Source organism: Anas acuta, chromosome 13 (assembly GCF_963932015.1).
Source record: "Anas acuta chromosome 13, bAnaAcu1.1, whole genome shotgun sequence".
Lineage (NCBI taxonomy): Eukaryota > Metazoa > Chordata > Aves > Anseriformes > Anatidae > Anas > Anas acuta.
The window spans coordinates 2,981,528-3,003,555 of NC_088991.1; the positions used below are offsets into that span (position 1 = coordinate 2,981,528).

Genomic DNA, 22,028 nt, shown 5'->3' on the forward strand with positions numbered 1-22,028 from the left:
TTGTGATACAAATGTTCCCAAGGAACTAGTGCTTTTGTTTTAATTAACTTCTATGTTGTTATGCTGAAAATATTCACTGAGATAACCTTTCGGAACCAACCTATGAAGAAAGCAATTTTTTTCTGTGATCAAAACAGTTTCATTGGTTGGTAGACAACATTCAGTTAAAGTCTGTAAAATTTCAGATTGTCACAGAGCCTATGTTTTGCAAGACACTGCATATTCAATGGTGAGGAACAAAATGGATACAGAGTTTGGACGACTTTGTGAACAAATTAAAGAATCTCATGAGAAAAGAGGTACGTGCTTTAACTTTTTTTAACTTTTTTTTTTTTTTTTTTTAACTTTTTTTTTTTCTTCCCTGTTTTTCTTTCCTTTTCTTTCTTCTTCCCTCTTCCCCATATGATTGCCTTGCTGTCCTCTCTCTCACATTGTTCTGTTTGTGTATTGGAATTGCTAGCTCCTATTCATGGTCAACACTTCATCCAGTTCTCAAATATCACAAATGTACCCAATGTATTTACCTCCTGTAGTGCTACAGGACATTGTACTTATGTCTGGAAATGGATACATATGGCATACAGAATCTAATGTTTGAATGACTACTTAATCTGTAGTGTCACAGCTGCAGAAACCTGCGGAGCATCAGCAATCTACTACCAATTGAGTTGTATGTTTCCTACATTACTTCTTGCTTATTTTTCATCCATGAAGAAGACCTCAAGAGGAATTAGTTGTAGAGTAGTGACAGGTATTTGATAATACACAGTATCATCCGAAGAAGAAATTCCTTCGGCAATTCTTTCACCTCATAAAGAATAGTAAATAAGTGCACATTTTAAACTCTATTTACTCGTTTGTTTATTGCTCTTTGACAACAAACATGGACTGAATAATAGAGACACTAATATTAAACTTAACATTAGCAAGACTTGTTACTTCCACGAAAGTAGAAATAATCCAACAAAAAGATGACGATTCTTATCTCACAATTGAGATGAACAACATAGAATAATGAAGTATGGTTTACCTAATCATTTAGAATATAGTATTTTGCAATCTGCTCAGAAAAACTGTAAATGTGCCACAAGACAATAGGCCCATTTATCATGTTGTAACAGCCGCCTCATGATGTGGACAAATTTATTCTGTGCTTGCAGCAAGGAAAAATGCAGTCCTTTCATATCTACAGCCACACATGTTATACACTACTTGCCCAGATGACAGCAGAGTAAAAATCCCTTTGCTAAGTACATCTAATAATCCACAACAACACTTTCAAATATGCCCACTTGTAGTCCACTGCTAACATAAAACTAACCTTACTTTCAAAAGTGCCTTTTTTGATATGTTGGAGAGAGTTATGGATAAAAGTTAGATTCATTTAAGTGTGGACATTCTGCTCTCTGCATTCAAGTTTGTGCAGCTATTAAGTGTATGCTTTTCAGTGAGTACTGTACTCTTACAAAAAAGGTTTGCTTTTCATCCTGAACTGATGACCAACAAAAGTAAATCAAAGGATACATGTAGCCCTTGCAGATTGGGAATTCAAAAGAATTATCTATCTTCTAAAAAAAGACATGAGTAATTAGTACAAAGAAAATACTCTATTTGCCCATCTAGCTTACCTAGAAAATGCTGAATTTGATCCTCTGTTTTGCTTGGTTTGTTTGTTTGTTTGTTTTCTACAGTAATGTTACAGAAACAAACAACACGCTTCGATATTCCCAAAGTGCAATTTTTTTTAAGCCCCAACAAACAAAACCTTCAAGTGAAATAAGCAGTTCCCTTAATTTCACAACCAGACCATAACAACCATAACAATTATTTAGATTTTTTTTTTTTTTTTTTTTTTTTTTGTGGAGAAACAAAAAACTTCTAGGTCATGCAATAGGACACAAAGTAATTTTAGATGTGATATTTTCTAAAGTACTTTCATGGTTTTTTTCAATAACAAATTGATCTTTAGGCTATTTTAATCTCAAGCATCGCTCGTATAAAACGTACGAAGTATTTAGAAAAAAGAAGTCAGAGGTCAGTCATTATCAATACCAGGTAAGATTCTGGAAACTGTATTTTCTAGCTATATAGTGAAATAAATTATGTAGTTTGTTACTGTTTCTGACCCAATGAAATGAAGCAGAATGTTCTTTCAGAAAACCTAAATTACACAGGTACAGTGCACTTCACAGTGCAATTTTTGAAAAATATTTGAAGTTAGTGAAATAAAAACAAGTAAACAATATAAATTACTTCTTCAATGTTAAAAGGTCTTTGAATGATATGTCCATAGATACTGAATTAATTACAATCCATCTCAGATTCACTCAAACTGTGTGAACATCACAAGCACCTAACGATTTGATCGTGACCAGAAGAACTAAAGGGCATTAAGTGGTTCATCCGTGGCTGCTACTTAACAAGACCATCTGTAGTGGGTTTACATGGCAAAGTTTTGGTAGCAGGGGGCCATAGGGGTGGTTTCTGTGAGAAAGATCTAGAAGCTGCCCCATGTTTGGGAAGGGCCCCATTGTTTTCCAGAGCTGAGCCAATAAGCGATGTTGTCTTGTGCCTCTGTGAGAGCATATTTAAGACAGGGAAAAAAACGCTGCGCCACACAGCAGCTGGGAGAGTGAAGGGAGTGAGGAACAGCCTTGCAGGTGCCAAGGTTGCTGTAGAAAGAGGGGGAGAGGTGCTCCAGGTGCAAGTCCCCTGCAGCCTGTGGTGAGGCCCATGGTGAAGCAGGATGTCCCCCTGCAGCCCATGGAGTACCACGGTGGAGCAGGGTTCCACGCTGCAGCCCGTGGAGGAGATCACGGTGGAGCAGGTGGCCCTGCAACGACGGAGGCTGCCGCCTGTGGAAGACCCCTGCCGGAGCAGATTCCGGGCCGGACCTGTAGCCCGTGGAGAGGAGCCCACGCAGGAGCAGGTGACCTGGCAGGAGCTGCTGCCCGTGGGGGAGCCAGGTTGGAGCAGTTTTCTCCTGAGGGATGGACCCCATGGTACGGACCCATATCTGGAGCAACTCTGGAAGAGCTGCTGCCTGTGGGAAGCCTACGCCGGATCAGTTCATCAAGGACTGCATCCCGTGGGAGGGACCCCACAGCACAGGGTACGAGAGTGACTGAGAAGGAGCGGCAGAGAAGAAGCGCTGTAGACTGACCATATCCCCATTCCCTCCCCATTCCTCTTTGAGGAGGGGGAGTGACAGAGCGGCTGTGGTGGAGCTCGGCTGCCCACCTGAGTAAAACCACCACAGCCACCTCCTTCTCCTCACGCTCTTTTTTTTTGTATTTGTGATTTTTTTTGTCCACGACCACCTCTTCCTCCTTCTCCTCTTTTTTTTTTTTTTTTTTTTTTTTTTGTATTTGTGATTTTTTTGGCCATCTCCTCCTCCTTATGCTCTTTTTTTTTTTTTTTTTTGTATTTTTGAATTATTTGGCCTCCTCCTCCTCCTCATGCTCTTTTTTTTTGTATTTGTGACTTTTTGGCATCCTCCTCCTCCTCCTCCTCTCTTTTTTGTATTTGTGATTTTTTTGGCCTCCTGCTCCTCCAGCGGCGTGGGCACCGCGTCGTGGCCCTCCCAGGGCCCCACACAGGGCACGTAGTGCACGCGGGGCTGCGCCGGACGCTGCAGCGTGCGCAGCTGCGTGGGCAGAGCCGGACTCTGCTCTTGGCCCCCCGCGGCTGGCAGGCCCAGCGCTCTGGGCACCTGCTCTAGGGGAGCTCTCCATGCTGGCGCTGTGCTGCCTGGTAGTGCCGGCAGCACCAGGGCCTTGTGGTCAGCTGGGGGCTGGGGGGCAGCAGGCACAGCGCTGCAGCCTGGCAGCGTCGGCTGGGCCCTGAGCATGCTGCTGGGGCCGCTGGAGGTGGGCTGCGGCTGCACACAGGGCGGCTGGCGCACTGGCCCCAGAGCCTTGGCCCTGGCCCCCAGCAGCTGCAAAGTCTCGCTGGGGGTCTTTGTCCCCGGCTGCTGGCGCTGCAGCGTCTTGGCCCTGCTGGCTTGGGGCCGGAGCCTGTCCTGGGGCCACACGGCACAGGCACGGGCACGGGGCTTCATGGGGAAGGCCTCCGGCAGCAGCAGCGTTCTGCGGAGAGGCAGCGCTGCTGCTCCTTGCCCCCCAGCAGCCCCCGGGCTTCGGGCTCTCTTGCTGGGCGCCCTGGTGCTGTCGCTCACCGGCTGCTGCCTGCCGCTGCCTGCTTGGCTGCTGCTGCCAGCCAGCGCGCTGTGGCCACCCATCTTACCCTGGCGCAGCGTCTTGGGGCCTTGGCCAGCCTGGCCCAGCAGCAGCAGCGTCTTCTCCTAGCTGGGTGTCTTGTCTGACGTCAGCCTCCTGTGCTGGGAGCTCTGCGCTGTGCTGGGGGTGCTGGTGGGTGCGGGGCGCTTGGCCCCCCACTTGGTGCCGGTGGACGCAGGGGCAGGCGGGGGGCTCTGGAGGGGACTGCGAGGGGGATTAGGAAAGGGCTCTCCTCAGGGCTGGCAGAAGTCAGGAAGTCAGGGTCGGGGGGGCTCTGGACGGGAGCCTGGGGAGGCTGGGGCAGGGGTCTCTTGCGGGCGGGGATGAATTCCTGCTGGGGGGGCCTTTTGGGCAGGGCTCTCCTGAGCTGGGGCCGGGCTGCAGGCTTGAGGGGGGAGCTGAGTGGCGGCACAGCAGCTGCAGGGGGCTGCAGCACCCACCCAGCCTGCACCTTGTCGGGGTGCAGCCCAGGGCTTGAGGGGACCTCACCCAGCGCTCTGGTGGCTGCCAGTCCCTGTGTGCTGGGCTCCTCGATGTCCTCGCAGAGGTCGGGCAGCTGCGAGAGGAAGCGCTTGAGGACAGGACTGCTGGGGACAGCGGCGAAGGCGTCCTGGGGCTCCACGGCATCGAGGCAGCTGAGCAGCTCCTCCAAGCCGGAGCTGTCCAGGTCGGCCGGGAGCTGGTCCTGCAGGTGCTGCAGCTGCTGGCTGTCCCCTGCCAGCTGGGGAAAGGCCTCGGCGAAGGCATCGGGGCCCAGCTCCAGCAGCTCCAGGGGCTCCTCAGGCACCTCTGCAAGTGTCGCCGCTGAGGAAAAAGCAAGCCAATGCAATCCCCCAAGCATCCCCCGCTGCCAGCTTTGCCATGGCTCCTGGGTGTGGGGCGCCCAGCGGCCGGCTGGGCCAGCCCCAAACTCACCGTCGGGCGTCGCCGTCTGGGTGCTGGTGGTCGCTGGAGCCTGGGCAGGCTCGGGGGGAGTGGGGCCGGGCAGCGGGGGCCCCTGGTCCTCGCTGAGCCCCACGGCATGCAAGCAGGGCTCCGGCAGCTGCCCCCGGCTGCTGCTGAGGGTGCAGGGCATGGGGAGCGCCTGCCCCCGCAGCGGAGGCCCCGGCACGAGGAGTGGTGGGGGGCCGGGGTATGCAGGGGCCTGCAGCAGGCTGCTGCCTGCAGGGTGCAGGAGCTCCCCATGGAGCACAGCCCTGGGCCCCAAGCAGAGGGGAGCACCATCCTGGGGCACCAGCGTCCCCGTCCACATCAGCAGGGGCTGGGAGACACTGGGGGCACCCACAGGAGCGCTGTGGGGGAGCTGCCCCACAGCAGGGAGCTGCCCCACGGCGGCGGCGGGGAGCTGCCCAAGCTGCAGGTGGTGCCCCTGGGCTGGGAGGTGCCCCCCAGGTGGCAGCTGCACCCTGGCGGGGAGCTGCAGCACCTGCCCCTGGACCCCCGGCACCACGTGCCAGACGGTGGCCTGGGGCAGTGCAGAGGGGAGGGTGGGTACCTGGGGGGGCTGCAAGGGCAGCGCCATCACTCTGGGGAGGGAGGGAAGCAGCCAGGCAGCCACCGTTGGCGGCACGGCTGGGACGACGAAGGGGGAGTTTTGCGTCTGCGGAAGCCGCGGAAGCCGTCTGGGGAAACCCTCTGTGGGAGAAAGGGCGCTGGGCTGAGCTCTGGGGCGCTGGGCTCGCCAGCAGGGCTGCAGCCCCGGGAGGAGCGGGAGCTGGCTGCTGGACCTGCCATGGTGGCTGGAGAGTGGGGCGGTTGCTTGGGGAACGCGGGCAACGGGGGTTCCGTCCCAACAGCTGACCAGTCCCTCGCCGACATCTTGGGGAGGACTGCAGACTTTGGAGCCAAGCAGGCTGCCCAGCGCAAGACTTGGCCATCCCCAGCAGGCTTTCCCTCCCATGCAGCACTTACCATGCCCAGGACGCTTCCACACCACCACTTGCCTGGCCCAAGGCTTGCCCAGCCCAGGACCAGCTTCTCGGCCTCAGCGGCAGTGCCCATCCTTGCCATTTCACCGCATGGCACATTCCCAGCAACCCAGACGAAATCTGCCCCATCAACACAAAGCGTTTCTTCAGCCAAAGAGACCTCGTCCCAAAGAATTCCCCTCTCTTGGAGGACTTTTCCAAGCACTTCCTTCCCCAGGGAATGATACCCACCCCATTGAAGACTTCCCATCCCAAGGCTTTTGCTTCCCAGGGATTTCCTTCCTAGGGAACATTGCCCTTCTCTCTCATTTCCTAGCACAATGGCTTCCCACCCCAAGGAAGTCTTCCCATGCTGTAGCCCCGAAATTCCCCCAGAGGGCACCTGGCAGCTACTGGGAAGGAAATGAGCTCTGTCATGGTGAGCTAGCCGCTCAAGGCCCTGCTCTTTGGCCCAGGTGTCTGTGAGGCGGTGTTGGCAAGGAGTCCTGTTGTGAACATAAGAACATAACATAACATAACAGAAGAACATAAAATCACATAAGAGAGAAAAAAATATAGAATAACAGAACGCGACATAAGAACATCAAACAAAGACAACTCTCATGATGTGGTCTGATAGGATGGAGGAGAAAGCAGAAATCCAGCAATGCTGTCTTTCCTACTCCTCAAAACCAATTCCGTTGACAACTGGGAATGCTTCCAGCTGGAAAAAAATGCCAGAATGAAGTGGAGGACTCCTTGCCATCACTGTGTTTCTGGAGCACACCTCTACCTTTCTGTCCAACAGGGGGTTCTTCTTGGGAGATAATTGCCCAACATGAAAAAACACAACCAAAGCCAGAGGACCCATCTCCGCAACAACACGATAAATAGAAAAGACATCTCTAGATGCAGACCCCAGAGCTCCAATTCACTATGTCCCACTAGTGGAAGTTATTTTTTAGGCTTTGTTTTTAAGGCCACTGGCTGCCTCCTCCCTTATGCTGCCCATTCTCCCTGTTGTCCTGTCTTCTTTCTCCTGCATTGCTTCCTTTCCTTGGTGGACCTTGCTGAGCTCTTTGATGTTTTGTTGTATATATATGTATGAAGACATAAAACTGTTAGAGAGTGTCGAAAGAAGGGCAACAAACAAGAGGGTCTCTTTTAATAGGGGGATTGAGGTTTGTGGCAAGGTTTTGGTAGCAATTTAGGGGCTGCACTGTGCTGGACACAGCAACAGACGCACCATAAGCCAAAGTCAGACAATAAGCCAAGGTGTGTTTACGTGTGGTTTACGTGTGGTTTAACGTGGTTTACGTATAGAAGAAAGTTTTTGCCTATTGGTGAGTATACTGCAGATTTGCTGCATCGTTCTAAATTAAATAGCAAGATAAGTGATGGCATCGTAGGCTGGGAAAATATTTCTAGAGTATTAGCGCATTTTGAGCATCATTTTAACTGTTTATGCAAACATGAAGATTATTAAAATCAGTGTTTATTTATGTCTGTATGTAAACAGGTCATCATGTTGTATAGCATGCAGTAAATCATTTGTGAATGCTGCTTGAAGAATGAAAAGAGTAAGTCAGCTCCACAAGGAATAAATGAATTTTGTTTATTTGTGCAATGCAGAGATTAGAATTAGACCAACAGCATGGAACCAAAGTCTTGCTCTGTGCCTTTTATCTGTAGGACAGTTCATGGAGGCTTCAGCAGCCCTATCTGTTTTCTAGCACTCTGAAATGTCCTCTGTGGTGCTGCACCCAGTTGAAAGCCTGCACTGATTGTGATGAACTTTCCTAACAGGAGGCACGGGTCCTTCGTCGGACGCTGGCTGGGAATGTATGCTGCGATGCGGGCAGATGATGCTGGCCCAAGCACTGATCTGCAGACACTTAGGGAGAGCTGAGTGCTGGTCCTGAGGGAACTTCGGTATTGTCTGCAGACGCTTCTTCGTAAGTACTCCATTAAAAGCACAAACCCTGAATTTATTAGTGAGACTTTCTTTGATGCCCTGGTAACAGTTCCTAATGAATCAATTCATATTCAGCTGGGTGAAATCATCCCAGCCTGAAGCAGAGAAATAGGCGTAGAAGGAGAACAAATGGGGAATCCTGTCGCCATTATTTTATAAACCTTTTAGTGTAACACCCAAGTTGAGGCCAAGGGAAAACCTGCCACCGTGGGACAGTGCTCTTACCCTTCTCTTCACTACTCACTTGCCAGCAGCACGAGGTCCAAACCCCCCTGGTGCAAGCTCTTAAGCATGCATGTCACATCCCAGGATGCTGCCAGTGGAGTGTTTGGACTTTCTGTATGGATCTTATGTTGTTATTTAATGGGTGCTTAGAAATCCAACAAGGTCTAAACACAGCCTGTAGTTTTAAATAATCTTGGAAGCTCATAGATACTGGAATGGCTATCAACACGCAGCATGATCCGTCAGAATATGTTTGCAGTTGATGTTTTTGTTTTGTTTTATTTTCCCTGTTTTTACAATCTAGCCTATGATGATAAAGGGCAGCTTGATAATAAATAACAAGCTTGGAATTCTAGGAGCTCTACACAAAATGTAAATATTCGAGATGAATTGAAATGTCTTTTAACATCTCATTATAAAGCTTTCTGCTGTCTAGACATTTGATCAGTGTAATGAAAACGTCACCATTTTTTATTCTATATCAATTTTTCCTTTCAGATTGGCAATGGGAAAAACACAAAAAACAACCAGAAGAATATCACAGAATCCTACGATGCTTTCTCGACAGGAAGGCTTGCTGTTATTCAATCCACCAGATGGGTAAGAACAAACATAAACTTTCAGGTTTTTTGCACTGAAATTTCTACTGTGTTGAATCACTAATTTTCAGTATGTTAATTCATAATTTTAAAAAGTGGATATGAAGACAATGTGTATGCTTATACAAAAATAAAAAGGTATGCAGATGGGCGCAAAGACTAGTAGTACAGAAACATTCACTGAGACCTAAATAAAGCCATGTACTAGAATCTAGCTCTTGATAAACTCTGTAAGCCTTGGGTACCAGAGTCAGTAAAGTTAGAATAGACAGTCTTGTAGCTTATTGCTGTAATTTGTAATAAAGGGCACTAACATTTGTTAACTTGTAATTCTTATTATAGTTTAGAAGCCTTTTGTTTATTAAAGAAACTGGCACTCCCTACGTTTTGAAAAGAGCATAGATTGAGAAAATAATTGTTATTGCTAAATACAGATTGCAGTTACTCTAGAATGTTTGACAGTCACGGTATTTACTGTATATTGTTCCCACATTCTTTATGGTCTCATTTTTCTTTGATTTTGTGTACGTGTGTCTTTTTTTCACTATGAAAACAGCACAGGTGGGTGTTGGAGAGGGGAAGTCAATTGGAGAATGGTTTGGACCAAATACAGTTGCTCAAGTACTAAAGTAAGTGAGATCATACCAGTCTCATTCAGAACGTACTCCCCTGGGGCAGCCAAGACAAGGCCCAGGCAGAGTTTTGAAGGCTGCATCTCCCCCTGTCCCACAGTCAGGAATGTACTTGCCATCTATTTACAAGTGCAGCATGGAACGTCATGCCAAAGCTCGGTGTGCAGGTACTGAGTTGGGAATGGGTGACCTCTAAATTTTAATAAAGGAAGAGCCTGAGGAGAAGAAACTGCAGGAAAGTCTCCTGCTATGCCGTCTGCATGCCCTCACCAGTCACACCACAGATGTATATTCCTTTCTGCACAGTGGCACAGCTCTGGCAGGTCGAGAGTGCCACTGTGTAGGTCAGAGTGGTGGTGTGAAACATCAGAGAGAAGCCATCTCGGCTGAGGAGGGAACTGAGCTGCAATTCCTCCCTTTCTGAGCAGCAGTTCTGCCAGCAAGGCTACTGGATAAAGATGGGCAGCTCCTCATAGTCTGGGAGCCACACTTAAAGGAACTGAGGCTGCTCAGTTCTCCAGGGGTACGTGGAGGTGTCTTACCTCAGGCAGGGGCTAGGCTACAGGTCCTGCAAACTCAGCAGCAAGTCTTTGGCACCCTGGAACAGGCACATGATCTGAAGAGGGAGGGGAGCTGAAGCATGCCCTGGACTCCAGATCTTTCATGGCCAAGTTTTTCATGGTGAAACGCTCACCCCCATTTCTTTCTGGCTTATTTGAAACAGCTAATTCTGCCAGTGCAGCTTAAGAGTGTAGCTCCCTTCCCCAAAGGTTTGGATTTCGCAGAAGTGGACATAAAACTGTGTGCTGCTGTCTCCCACTGAAGTTTTGGTGCCCCAAACCCTTAGCTGATTTAGCTTTTAATGCCCCATTTCTGCTGTGCACGCAGGCTCAGGCAGAAGTAATTCCACTGAATTCAGTGGAATTTCTTAAGCAAAAAGTAATCTGCAAAACTGGCATAGGAATTTTTTTCTTTTCCAGATGATAAAAGACACAATTGGGCAAGAACCCATTGCAGAGACTGTCGAGTGCAATAAAAAGTAATAAACTTGATGTAGTTGGACTGTTACTGTCACTGCACTTAGCAGTAAGACAAAACAGTTTGCACATGGTGCAGCGCATATGTTTTTCCTGGTACCACTCAGTACCTATTTTTCTAAAGATATTAAACATTTAATGTTTAAAGTTTTCTTTTTCTTACATGGAGACTTTAAAAAATGCAGAAAGGATGTTTTTTCTTAAGAAAAAAAAATAAATCAAATGGTTCTGAGTGTAAAGCTACCCTTTTGATCCAACTAGTTTGTATTAATTAGTACCTTAATGTTTTCTAGGAAGCTTGCTTTATTTGATGAATGGAATTCATTAGCAGTTTATGTATCTATGGACAATATGGTGGTCATTGAAGACATCAGTAAGTGAAACCTCATCAGTTTTCTGGTAACAGTTTCTGATTTGACTCCATTTGCCAGCATGTATCTAAACATGAACAAATACTTGGGGGGCCATGGGTTTGTCTTGCAAGGGTAAGAAGAGGGAAGAAGGACATACAAACTCAGTTGTGTTTTTTTGATCCCTGATGCCAACTTCGTGCTCACATCACTGGATGTGAAGAGCTCCTTGAAGAATTTCTACTGTCATCATTTCTGCCATTTCATTTCTCTGGCGTTTTATAGGCAAAGCTTGACAGTATTAATAACATTAATAGTACACGTCACTGCAGTCTTAAATTGTCATCCCCCAATCATTTATCTAACGTCTCACTTGGACGTGCCAGCACATACTGTCTGCTAGAATTACTTCTTCTAAATAGCTGTAATTGCCATGCCCGGCTCGTTTTGTCTTGGGTGCCCTATAAAGATCCCTGGCAAACTAGCTTAATTCACTACTGAGAGAAAGATCTGCTTTGTGTTCCTCTGTGCGTTGACTGATTTCTAGTTTTATTCCCGCAGAAAAAATGTGCTGGTCCCCTCCTCAGAGCAGCAGCGCGTCCCACAGCAGTGCACATTTGCACAGAAGTGCTCTTGGCCGAAGCAAGAACGCAGGAGGACTCTGCACAGGCTGGCAACCCCTCTTGCTTATTATACCTCTAGGACTAGGGATAAATCACATAAATCCCGTATATATTGATGCATTTAAAGTAAGGTTTTCTTTCAATTCATTGCTCGTTACTGTCAAATAAGTTTGGGTATCTGTGATGTCAGTAAAGAAATGAATTACAATTTCCTTTATTCCTTTTGAACTCCTAGGAATGCTTTAAGATGCCACAGTCTTTGGGAGCATTAGGAGGGAAACCAAATAATGCCTATTATTTCATAGGATTTTTAGGTAAGGAAAAAAGAAACTTATTCCAAATGTGCAGATGATCAAAAGAGAACATTTTTTGAAGGGGAAATAGTAAGGAGTCTAAGTGTGAACCTCTAGAAGTAAAGAAAAATGAGAATAGAATAAAATAAATGAAGAAACATATCTAAAAGAGTTTAGAAACAGTATGAGATGATCCTTAACAGGAGCAGAAAGTTAACAGCAAAGCTAGGTGTAAAAATAAGTGATGACATCAACAAGAGCAACATACTAAGAATAGCTGATAGCATTTGACAAGTGTATTGGTCAAATGTCACTTTTATTTTCTTGTATTTCAAAACTGTTTCTGATAGCAGTATCTTTTTCACCTTTTGCATACCTTCTGTTATTAAGTATTGCTCTAATTAATTTAAAATGCATTCCTTCAGATTTCACCCCACTTTGGGCCAAAATTTTGCAACCCTATTTTGTCCTTTTGTAAAACCTAACCTGTTTTAGTTAGGCTTTTTTGTTCCAATTTCTGAATGAATGCCTAATGGGATTACAGATTGCATCTGTGAACATCCTGTACCTTTTAATCTGTCAAATGTTAGTGTTTACAACACTTGAGATTTTTTTTAAAAAAAAAAAAAAGTACTGGATCTCACATGGAAAAATAAAAGTATGTGACAAAGATAGAACATAACCAACCAAAAAATTACAGTAATAGGTCACAATAGGAAGTTATACTAAATACCCTGTGGGAAACGCTGTGTCTAAACCTTCCGATTCTCTTAAAGAATCCCTAGCTGGAAAGTCTAGATTATACTGACTGCAATGGCAATCTAATTTCTATTTTACAGTTCTGGACCAAGTGCTTATTAATGTCACTTGCTTATTTTTAACATACGGCTTTTACCCATCCAGGCAATGAGCTGATCTATCTGGACCCTCACACCACTCAAAGCTTTGTAGATTCAGAAGAAAATGGCACGGTTGACGATGAGAGTTTCCACTGCCAGGAAGCCCCACATAGAATGAAGATCATGAATTTGGACCCTTCAGTAGCTTTAGTAAGTGTCAGGAAATCTTGAATGCATATACTTTATCTCAAAGTAATGTCTCTCTACATTGGTAAGGGCAGCAATGCATCTCCTTGAACAGAACCAACATCACAAAGCTGTCTTCTGTGATCAACACATAGTAGTTTGTACATAACTACATCGAGAATCTTAGGGCAAGTGGGGAGCTGTCTGTACTGTAGGGAGTTCGCTTTGTTTTCTTTACTGAGCAGCTTTTACTTCTTTCAAGAGGCATTATAATGGTCAGAGCAAGGAACTGAAACAGGTTTACGTGTTTTATTCTATCACTACTTTATGTTTGGTCACCTCTAGACAAGTTACTTAAACTTACTTTATATCAGTTAAAAATGTTTAAGTGGAATTATTGTATTTCACCCAAAATTACAAATACAAATGTATTATTTGTAATTCACCCAAAATGTCATGGGGGTACTGTGGTATTTGAAAAAATTGGATCTGATCCCATGCCAGTATCCTGTGATTGGGTGATTGGCAGTTGTCACCAGTGGGATGTGTTTCTAAAGCTTTAAACAATCTGTAAAGATACCAGTATCTGTCATTCATTCACATACCTGTTTTTTAATACTGCTGCTTTTTAGAAAGTTTTTTGTTTTGTTTTGTTTTGTTTTGTTTTAATACTTAACTACGTAACTGTGCAAAATGTGGCATGATGCAACGAGACAGACAAAATCATAATGAAGAGCAAATATTTTCAGTATAGATACCACATTGGAGATGTTCCTTAGGTGGTCCATCATCTACAAGTTTTCAGCTTCTGCTGATACCTGGACTGTAGGAACTGGGTGGCGCTCCATGGAGGAGCACACAGGAGCTGCTGCTATTTTTTGCTTGACTATTTCGTTAGGGGTTTGCAGGGCCTTGTTCTCCCCGTGGGTTCTCTCCCTAGAGCTGCCACATATATGGAGTCTTATATCTACTGATCGTACAGGGCATTACTGTATCAGAGGTCAAACCGCCTTACCTGCTGGTACCACATACCTACCATCTGCAAAGGTAAAACTCTGTGTGTTTGTTTTTTCCCCTAAGGACTTCTTTTGCAAAGAAGAATGTGATTTTGATAACTGGTGTAGTCTTGTACAAAAGGTAAGAGTGGGAACTTAGCATCTCGATTTGTTCTTTATAAAGTCTGGTTTTTATTGTCTGTTTTTTGTAAAATTTTCCTTTGCATTTTCCTTTCTATACGAATTGTATAAGCCATGGAGAAGAATGCATTAAAGCATCAGGGTAAGGCAATACTACTGAACTGCTAATTGGAAATTGTTCAGCACTTCACCAGCCACAAACCCTGCCAGTTGGAAAATGGGTGTAAACATCCACACTTGAAGGTGTTACTGGGTGACACTTGCTTTTAACTTCTAATTCTCACTAAATGACTAAGGTTTAACTGCCATATTGTAGTGATGTATAAATGATTTGCTTCCTGATCCTTTTTTATTGTTTGACATAATAGGTTGCGTGTTCTAATTATGACTGTTAGTCCCTGGTATCTTAAAGATCTGATTCTGTAAGTGCTGCAGGCCTCTAGCTCCTGCTGATCTAGGGAGAACAGAAGGTGCTGGCTGCCACAGGAAACAGACTTGAGGATGTTTCTGCATGCAGCTGTTAAACTAAGCACCAGACGTCTGAATGTAAAGTACCATCAACCTCTAAAGGCATTTATTTAAAAAAAAAAAAAAAATCAGCTAAGGAAAACAGTTTGTAAATAACTGAAATACAGGAAAGAAGGTAACTTCTCTTTGAAGAGGAATAGCGTTTGGCTTCAGGAACACCTTTTTTCCTGACCAAAACCTGTCCTTCAAAATCTGATGCGTTTTTTTTTTTTTTTTTTCCCTTTGGAGGAGCTGATAGATATGTCTTTTGTGCTATTGATCAACAGAAAACTTGAGGAGAGTTCTATGCAAGCAACTTTCTTTTAAAAAGCAGAAAATATTGTACATTCCTAGTGTGCTTGCTACATGTAAACAAAATTACAGGTTTGCAGATATCAAAGCTGATATCAAAAGATGATAAGACTGATAATTTGTAGTACAGTTCAAGAGATCTGTCTTCCAGATGTGTTTTAACTAGGGATGTATTACAGAGACCATGGTGCTTGGATTTCACAGTATGTCTGTATAAAGACTTTTTTTCCTGATGGACATGTGTAATTAAAAAACATTTTCAATTAAGCAGACACGTTTTGTGTTTGAAGCGTCTCCCGAGCCAGCTTTTAAAATGAAAGCATTCTGTCCTCAGGAGATTCTAAAGCAGCAGAGTCTACGGATGTTTGAGCTGGTCCAGAAGCACCCGCCACACTGGCCTCCTTTCATACCTCCAACAAAACCAGAAGTGACAACCACAGGAGCAGGTAAGGCACCGATTAAAAGCCTAATTGTGCAATGTTATGTTCCTCGTTAGCAAATAAAAGAATAATCACAGGTAGAATAACTATCCTTTGTGAGTGTCAAGCAATATATAGCAGGCACGTATCCAAACAAGCCATACAATTGCTAGCACAGATTTTTTTTTTCACTCTTACAAAGTACTTTTCTGGAATGCGTCTTTCAAAGTTTTTTTTTAAGTGAACAAAATCAGGCATGTCTTTAGAAGCATTTTTTTCTTTATTTTTTTTTTTACAGAACTCATTGAATCTACTGACAAGCTATTTGAATTGGAAGAAGAATTTGAAATCCTGAGTGTGTGAAGGAAACTGTGGTGACTCTTCTGAGTGTTGAATATATTGGTAATATTATTGCATTGACTTAAACAGCCATGTTAGCCCCGAAGTGCCTGAAATTATGGATAACAGAGCACAGAAATCTAGTAGCAGTTTAACACACAAGCTTCCCCGGATGGAAAGGCAGTAAGAGATCTTGTGATACGATGCTTAAAGGGAATCTCTTTTTAACGTACCTTACCTGGAGACAAATGGGCCTTTGAGATTAAGGCAAAAATACATGTATCACTGGGCACCATGTTTGGAGAAAGGGATAACCCAAATGGATATTTCTTGCTCTCATATAATAATGCAATAGTTTAGTTCTTCAAGCAAAACAGTCTTCAGTTAAGGAGGATGTTTACTTCTGTTCCCTCCTGTGGGCTGCGTCAAAGGAAAAATACATTGTCTTGTTTAAAAGATCGACTGGATCAGGAGAAAATTGTTTCCTTGTTAAATATTTTAACATGTATTTGAGCAACCAGACTTTATTACAAAAATGTTTCTGTAAAAGGAACTATGTCTAATGTATACATTTTGCAATAGCCTTCCTGTTTCTGGGAGACCTCAAGAGGAACAGGAGACTCAAATAGTTGATACAGATCACAACCACTGTTATAGTTATGGTATATTTCACCTTGACCTTAAAATTCAAATGATTAAAACTTAGGTTATTTCTTTCAGAGTTAAAATGAGTCAAAGGTGGTTTAACTGTACCTTATTTATTTTAAAATAGATTTACACAAGTTTCTCTGTTACAGCACTTTATCTGTGCATCTAATAAATTTCTTAAGCTTTTCTTAGGTTGTATGCTGCTATGTTTGGTTAATTTGTGTGAACTAAATATAGACCAGGTTATCTTAAAACTTAATATATAAGCGTACACAGATTACTGAATTGTTGCTTTTTGACTTCTTGCCTTTTGAAATCTGTTTTGGTAGAAGTGCCTTAACACTACAGGTTTATCAGAACAGCCTGGGCAGTTTTATTTCTAAGGCAGAGAATCTCTCTCTAGCAGTCATAAGAAAAACAGTTCAGAATAAAGAAAGGCAAAGATTTTTAATCCATGCTGAAGTTCCTTTTCACTACCAGACAGTCCCCCTTGTGGTCATTTTGTCATGCTAGTGTAATGAACATGAATTACAGACTTTCATCTTCACCAATAAATGACAACATAGAGAAATACTGAATATTGTCTCCTCTCACTTGCACCTCTCGATCAGGGCCACTGTTTTTTCAAACAAAAGAGTTAACGAGATCCTATTGCATCTTGTTTAATGTTTATTAACTACAGTTTGGAAACCACAAACGTAGAAAAAAAATATCATTTTCTTTCTTCTCTGTCCAGGGATAAGCTGCATGGTTTTTTAGGAGATTCAAGAGGTCTTCAGGGCCAAACCCTCCGTATGCAGCAAAAGCTTGTGAGGCCCTGCAGACTTCTTGAAGAAGTGTTCTTGGTGGGGGTAACCAGACTTCTGAAAATAGGGCTGCTGGAAGAATGCCTGGTGATAGGAATTTGCATACCTCGGTACCTGACAGAGAATAGCTTATGTGTAAACAGAGGAAGAACTGGCTGGGTTTGTTGAACTCGACGGAAGATTGGGTATTGGTATCAACAGAGCCAGCTTACTGCAAGAGAGGTAGGTCCCTAAAGATACTGGCACTTAGAATGCATAAAGCTCTGATCCTGGAACAAAAACAAAACACACATTTGCATGCGCCCATGTTCAAAAATAAAAACAAGTCCCTGTTGGAGTTTCCCAGAGTTAATTGCAGAAATTTTCAAAAGACAGTGAGCTTTACTATGTGCAGACAGTTTTTTAAAGTTGCATTTGCTTAAACCAAGATGCAAATACCATATGATCTGTCTGTGCTAGGACAGCTAAGAAGTAGATTAGATATTGTGCACAGAAGGAATGTCACTCGGGAGTGTTAAAATGCCTTAAAAAATATTTTAAAAATACATCCAAAGCAGTTGCAGGTCTTTCACAAGTAGGAATATGTTAAATGAAAGACTAAAATGTGATTCAACTCTAAAATAGGCAGAGCTCTCTGACCCTGATCTGGGAAAGTAACATCACATTATGCATATAATTAATTGACAAAATCCTAGTTATGCAAAATCCAAATCAAAAAAACATTGTTTGGGTTGGAAGGGTTGTGACCTTAACGATCGTCTAGTTCAAATCCCTCAAAGGTAAAAATATTACCTGCTTAAAACTAAGCACTTTCGTAAATAGTTTGCTGGATAGAGCTAGAGCTCTAAAACCTAGTAAAGAAATAACACTTTAAAATAATGTCTCGGTCTTGTATTAGTAGTAATTTCCTGAAAAAAAATAATCTTTACAATCCTTATGCCAAGGTGCTGGTGTATTTGCAAGGCACTTCTTTTAAATGTCATGGAATGTCAATATATAAGGATTTCGTATGCTTCCCTCTAGAAAGAGAGATGCATAACAGCTTTAGCCCAGCTAAATGAATTTGTGATATACGTTACATTCACTTTCATGGCTTTCCTTCAAAATATGTAAGGATGTTAAAATTAGTAACATTTCTTTTTAATTACGCTCTGAAGGTAAGTAGGACTTCTTAACAATGCATACAATAGAAATACAGTTTTTTAAACTGAGAGAAATAAAGCCTAAAGGAAGAATACAACAGATCGTGACTGCAGAAATAAAAATGTACATCTCATAACTGCTTTCTTCTGTGTTTGCATAAGCCTGCATGCTGTTTAGTAAGCCTCTACTTTTTAAATACACTCAGCTTGAATAATTACAAGATAACCGTGCCAAGGCTACCTCAGAAAGATTTATGTTCATAATAATAAAGTGTTCCTGCCTGCATGAAGATAAGCACAAACCCTGAAGTAAACATTTTACCTGGAATATATCTCAACAGAAAGCTATGAAGAATGCTAGGGCTGTTTTGGATTCCACATCAAAAAGTATATTTTTCACTGGGATAGCTCTTATAAGTCAACCATGGATATGAGTCTGGATTACAATTGATTACTTGTCAGAAAGCCAAAGAACATCCCATCTGTTGAACAAGCAAAGCAAAACAAATTCATCTCTGACTCCTCCTAATGAAGTCAGTTATCAATCATTAATGCTTAAGTCAGTGATGCAAATCATCTACAATGCATTATAAATTTTGGCTAGTTCTGTATTTCTGAGGAGAATGAGACTTCATTTCCATATACTAGACCAAATACTGTTTGCAAAGACGCTAGTAAAGCATAACTTTTGAGAAGTCTCTCTTGATGATTGGTGTGTGGCTTGGACAGAGGAGTGGTGTAACGTGAGACAGCAGTTACTCTTCAGTCTGAATAAGGAACTCGCAGAGGCTTTCTGAGGTAGCCATAAATGAGGAAAAATAACCCAAACAACATTAAAGTAGAAGCATAGCACCATGTTCCATAAAACAGGTTTCAGAGCACTGGTCTTCCCTTCTCTGTGTGCAAACTCCTGCCCTTGACACTTGATTTTTGTGGAATTCTGGCCATCTTGATTCACCCATCAAGCACGCACAAAACCGGTTAGAATTTATCCTTCTTCACAGCAGTGATACCTACTCTTCTTAGGTAACGAGAGTTATTTTTGTGCATTTTTGTTACAAGTTCTTCATGCACACCTGGCAGCGGCTGACCCTTGTTCGAAGCTGTCCTGCTTTCAGGGTTTCTGAGGGAGGGGCACTGACAAACTGCTGTGACTGTTCGACGGTCGTGAGCCAGAAGCTGTATTTGTTTGCAAAGTAATGGCACGTCCCTCTGGCACCGTTGCATTCAATGAACGGAGTAGCGCGGAAATCCTCCAGGCAAGAACCAGGTGAGACGAGGGACTGACCTCCACCTTCTGCACCAGCTGCTGTGTGCTAAATGAAGACATTTATTTAAATGAGTTCAGAGGATCAGAAAAGGAGGTGAACAGGGCAGTAACTCAAGTTCTGTTGCTGAAAGGAGTAAAATGGGCAACCAGCTTTATACCTTGGCTACCTGTAACTGGGTTTGGAGTCGGGGCTAGAGGTAAAGAAGCAAAGGAAGGTACTCAGGCTGAGCATACAGCCCTGCTATAAAGGAAATCAGCTTGTCACGGGAAAACTGGGAGACAATAATGCTGACTTAGTTTTCCAACAACCTCACACTGATGGGCTTCTAGGAGAGCACAATAAAATACTGTCCCAGTAGAGAGGGGATTAAGACAATGCTGTAGCTTAATTGGTGTTTCTGCATTGAAAGGTTTGAGGTACAAGTATCTGTGGCAATGCAGAACTACTGATTTAGTTTTACTACTGGACTTGAAGCTACAGGACAGCCCTGTATACAGTTTCCTACATGCAACTCAGAGAATTCGGTCTCAGTGACCGAATCTCAAAGAGGAGATCCAACCACGTTTAAAGCTGCATTTGCGTTAGCAGTGGAATCCTTACCATGAGGAAGGAGTATCCTATCCAGAGGCTGCGCCAACCAAGGGGACACTGGGGGATGGTGATATCCTGGCTGTGCACGGCCACAGCCTGGGAGGGCGCTTCACAGACGGAGCAGCGGCTGATGTACTGGGGGATCTGCACGCTGTCCACTGGCATCATGGGGATGGGAGCAGTGGTGGAGAGCCAGTAGGACTTGTCGTTGCGGCTGGCGTAGTAGCACACTTCGTTGATGTTGCAGTAAATAAAAGGCATGGTGCTGAAGCGAGGCAAACAGGAGCCGGCAAACCCTGGAAGAATTGGAGCAGCAGTCACACCAAGCAGCTGGCAAGTGTTCAAACTCATACACATCAGTGAGGAGTGGCAGAGCATGGCACAAATAACATTGCTTCCAGCACAGATTTTGGCCAAGAAGACTTCCTCCATCACAACTTCCAGCAGGACCCACTAAAATTGCTCATTAGAAATGGGATTTTGGCCTACATCGTTTGCCTGAGAGAAGATTGTCAACTCACCAAGATCCTGGTTGTGTGATTTTTCCTGCCCCTCCACGTACAGTAAGCTGTAGCCATCCCAGAGCTTGTTCATTCCTATGGGGCAAGGTGGGATTTGGTCTGACTGGCTGTGCTTCACTAAGGTGTACCCAACGCCCACGCTCCGACCTGGCATTCCTGGCAAACCAAGTGAGCCTGGCTTTCCAGCGACACCTGCAAGACAGAAGAAGAATCACTCACAGGCAATGTGAGCATCAGCTGGCTCTGTACCTGATTTTGGCATCGCTGTCCTAGTGTTTCTGTCAGCGTTGTACTAAGAAGAGGCCAAATTTTGATGGTTGTATGACCGACTAGATGCACCAGTTCTAAAAGCAGCCATTTCACAATAGCACCCACCCATTTCCTACCTCATTTCATGTTCTGTCTTTCCCCAAAAAGCTCTAGTACGTTAGCACATATCTCACGGTACAGTAATTCTGAAGATCTCAAAGCACTAACCAAAACCTAACAAATTCATTTTCACTCTAGTACTCTTCATGGTGATATTCTTTTGACACAGGAAGGCCAAAAGTCATACAAATCTGTGGCAGAATCCAAAGCTTCTCTCTCTCACAGCACCTCTTCCACCCAACCTTGATAGCTATGAATACCATCTTGCTCTTTCAAATCTTCAAGATGTCTCCAACATGCACAAAGCATTAAAACCAAAAGATGTTCACAATTGTACCTAGCTAAACTTCAGCAGTGGTAGACGACAATGACATGTGACATAACCCTCCTCACTGAGAATTAAATCTATTTCATTGCAGATACAAGACAGAAGATCATGTACATCCCTCAGTCTTCCTAAGGTAATTCATTTGGTGTTGGAGAGGATTTCTTCAGAACCTGGGGGCAAACAGAATTCTACTGATTGCTTTTTTTTTGCCAAATCATATCATTACCTTCAAATCCCTGTGGTCCTGGGGTACCCACAGGGCCTGGATCCCCAACGGTGCCAGGCGATCCAGGTAAGCCGTCACGTCCTTTCAAACCAGATCTGCCTGGCAGACCTTTTGTACCTGAAATTAAACACAATTACTACTATCATTATTTCTTCATACTAACACCTTCAGTCCTACAACTACAATCACAAAAAGAGAAATAAGTTATAAACATGTTGTCAGCAGCCATGCTGAAAGCTCGCTCAAACAGCTGTAGTTACAACCCCCTAACTCCATACAGGGATTCCTCTGGGAAACAGATGGGTGTACATTTGAACAACTTCTGTAATGATAGAGCATTAAGGGTATAATTAGATTTCCCAATGAGTTCCTCTCTTTGCACTGCTCCACAGTGCCTAATCACCTTACCAACAGCATTAAAGGCTTTCTCAGATTTGACTCCCTGCACATTTAATTCACTCGAGGAACTGATGACAATAGTCAGGATCCAACACAGATCCATTCACTGT

At 44.0% G+C, this 22,028-nt stretch overlaps 2 protein-coding genes across 2 annotated transcripts in view; one reads left to right on the forward strand and one right to left on the reverse strand.

Annotated features, from left to right (window-relative positions):
- Positions 1-8,704: 8,704 nt before the first annotated feature.
- On the forward strand, positions 8,705-16,452 carry ATG4A (autophagy related 4A cysteine peptidase). The gene is made up of 9 exons (XM_068697144.1): positions 8,705-8,945; positions 9,501-9,573; positions 10,907-10,986; positions 11,525-11,712; positions 11,822-11,900; positions 12,783-12,928; positions 13,985-14,041; positions 15,194-15,305; positions 15,577-16,452. The coding sequence occupies exons 1-9, from the start codon at positions 8,798-8,800 to the stop codon at positions 15,639-15,641; spliced, it is 948 nt and encodes a 315-aa protein (XP_068553245.1). The 5' UTR covers positions 8,705-8,797; the 3' UTR covers positions 15,642-16,452.
- A 462-nt stretch (positions 16,453-16,914) lies between these two features.
- Positions 16,915-22,028, reverse strand: part of COL4A6 (collagen type IV alpha 6 chain) — a 133,033-nt gene continuing 127,919 nt past the window's right edge. The window contains exons 42-45 of the mRNA XM_068697107.1: positions 21,520-21,636; positions 20,597-20,788; positions 20,085-20,371; positions 16,915-19,529 (exon numbers count right to left, since the gene is read on the reverse strand). Coding sequence (XP_068553208.1) covers positions 19,269-19,529; positions 20,085-20,371; positions 20,597-20,788; positions 21,520-21,636 — 857 coding nt within the window. The 3' untranslated portion in view covers positions 16,915-19,268. The remainder of the gene's footprint in view (positions 19,530-20,084; positions 20,372-20,596; positions 20,789-21,519; positions 21,637-22,028) is intronic.

Bases quoted from the DNA above. Each gene is read 5' to 3' on its own strand.
- ATG4A (XM_068697144.1), top strand. From the start codon at position 8,798: ATGAAAACGTCACCATTTTTTATTCTATATCAATTTTTCCTTTCAGAT. The intron at 8,946-9,500 runs GTAAGAACAAAC...CTATGAAAACAG, and splicing joins TTATTCAATCCACCAGATGG to CACAGGTGGGTGTTGGAGAG. The intron at 15,306-15,576 runs GTAAGGCACCGA...TTTTTTTTACAG, and splicing joins AGTGACAACCACAGGAGCAG to AACTCATTGAATCTACTGAC.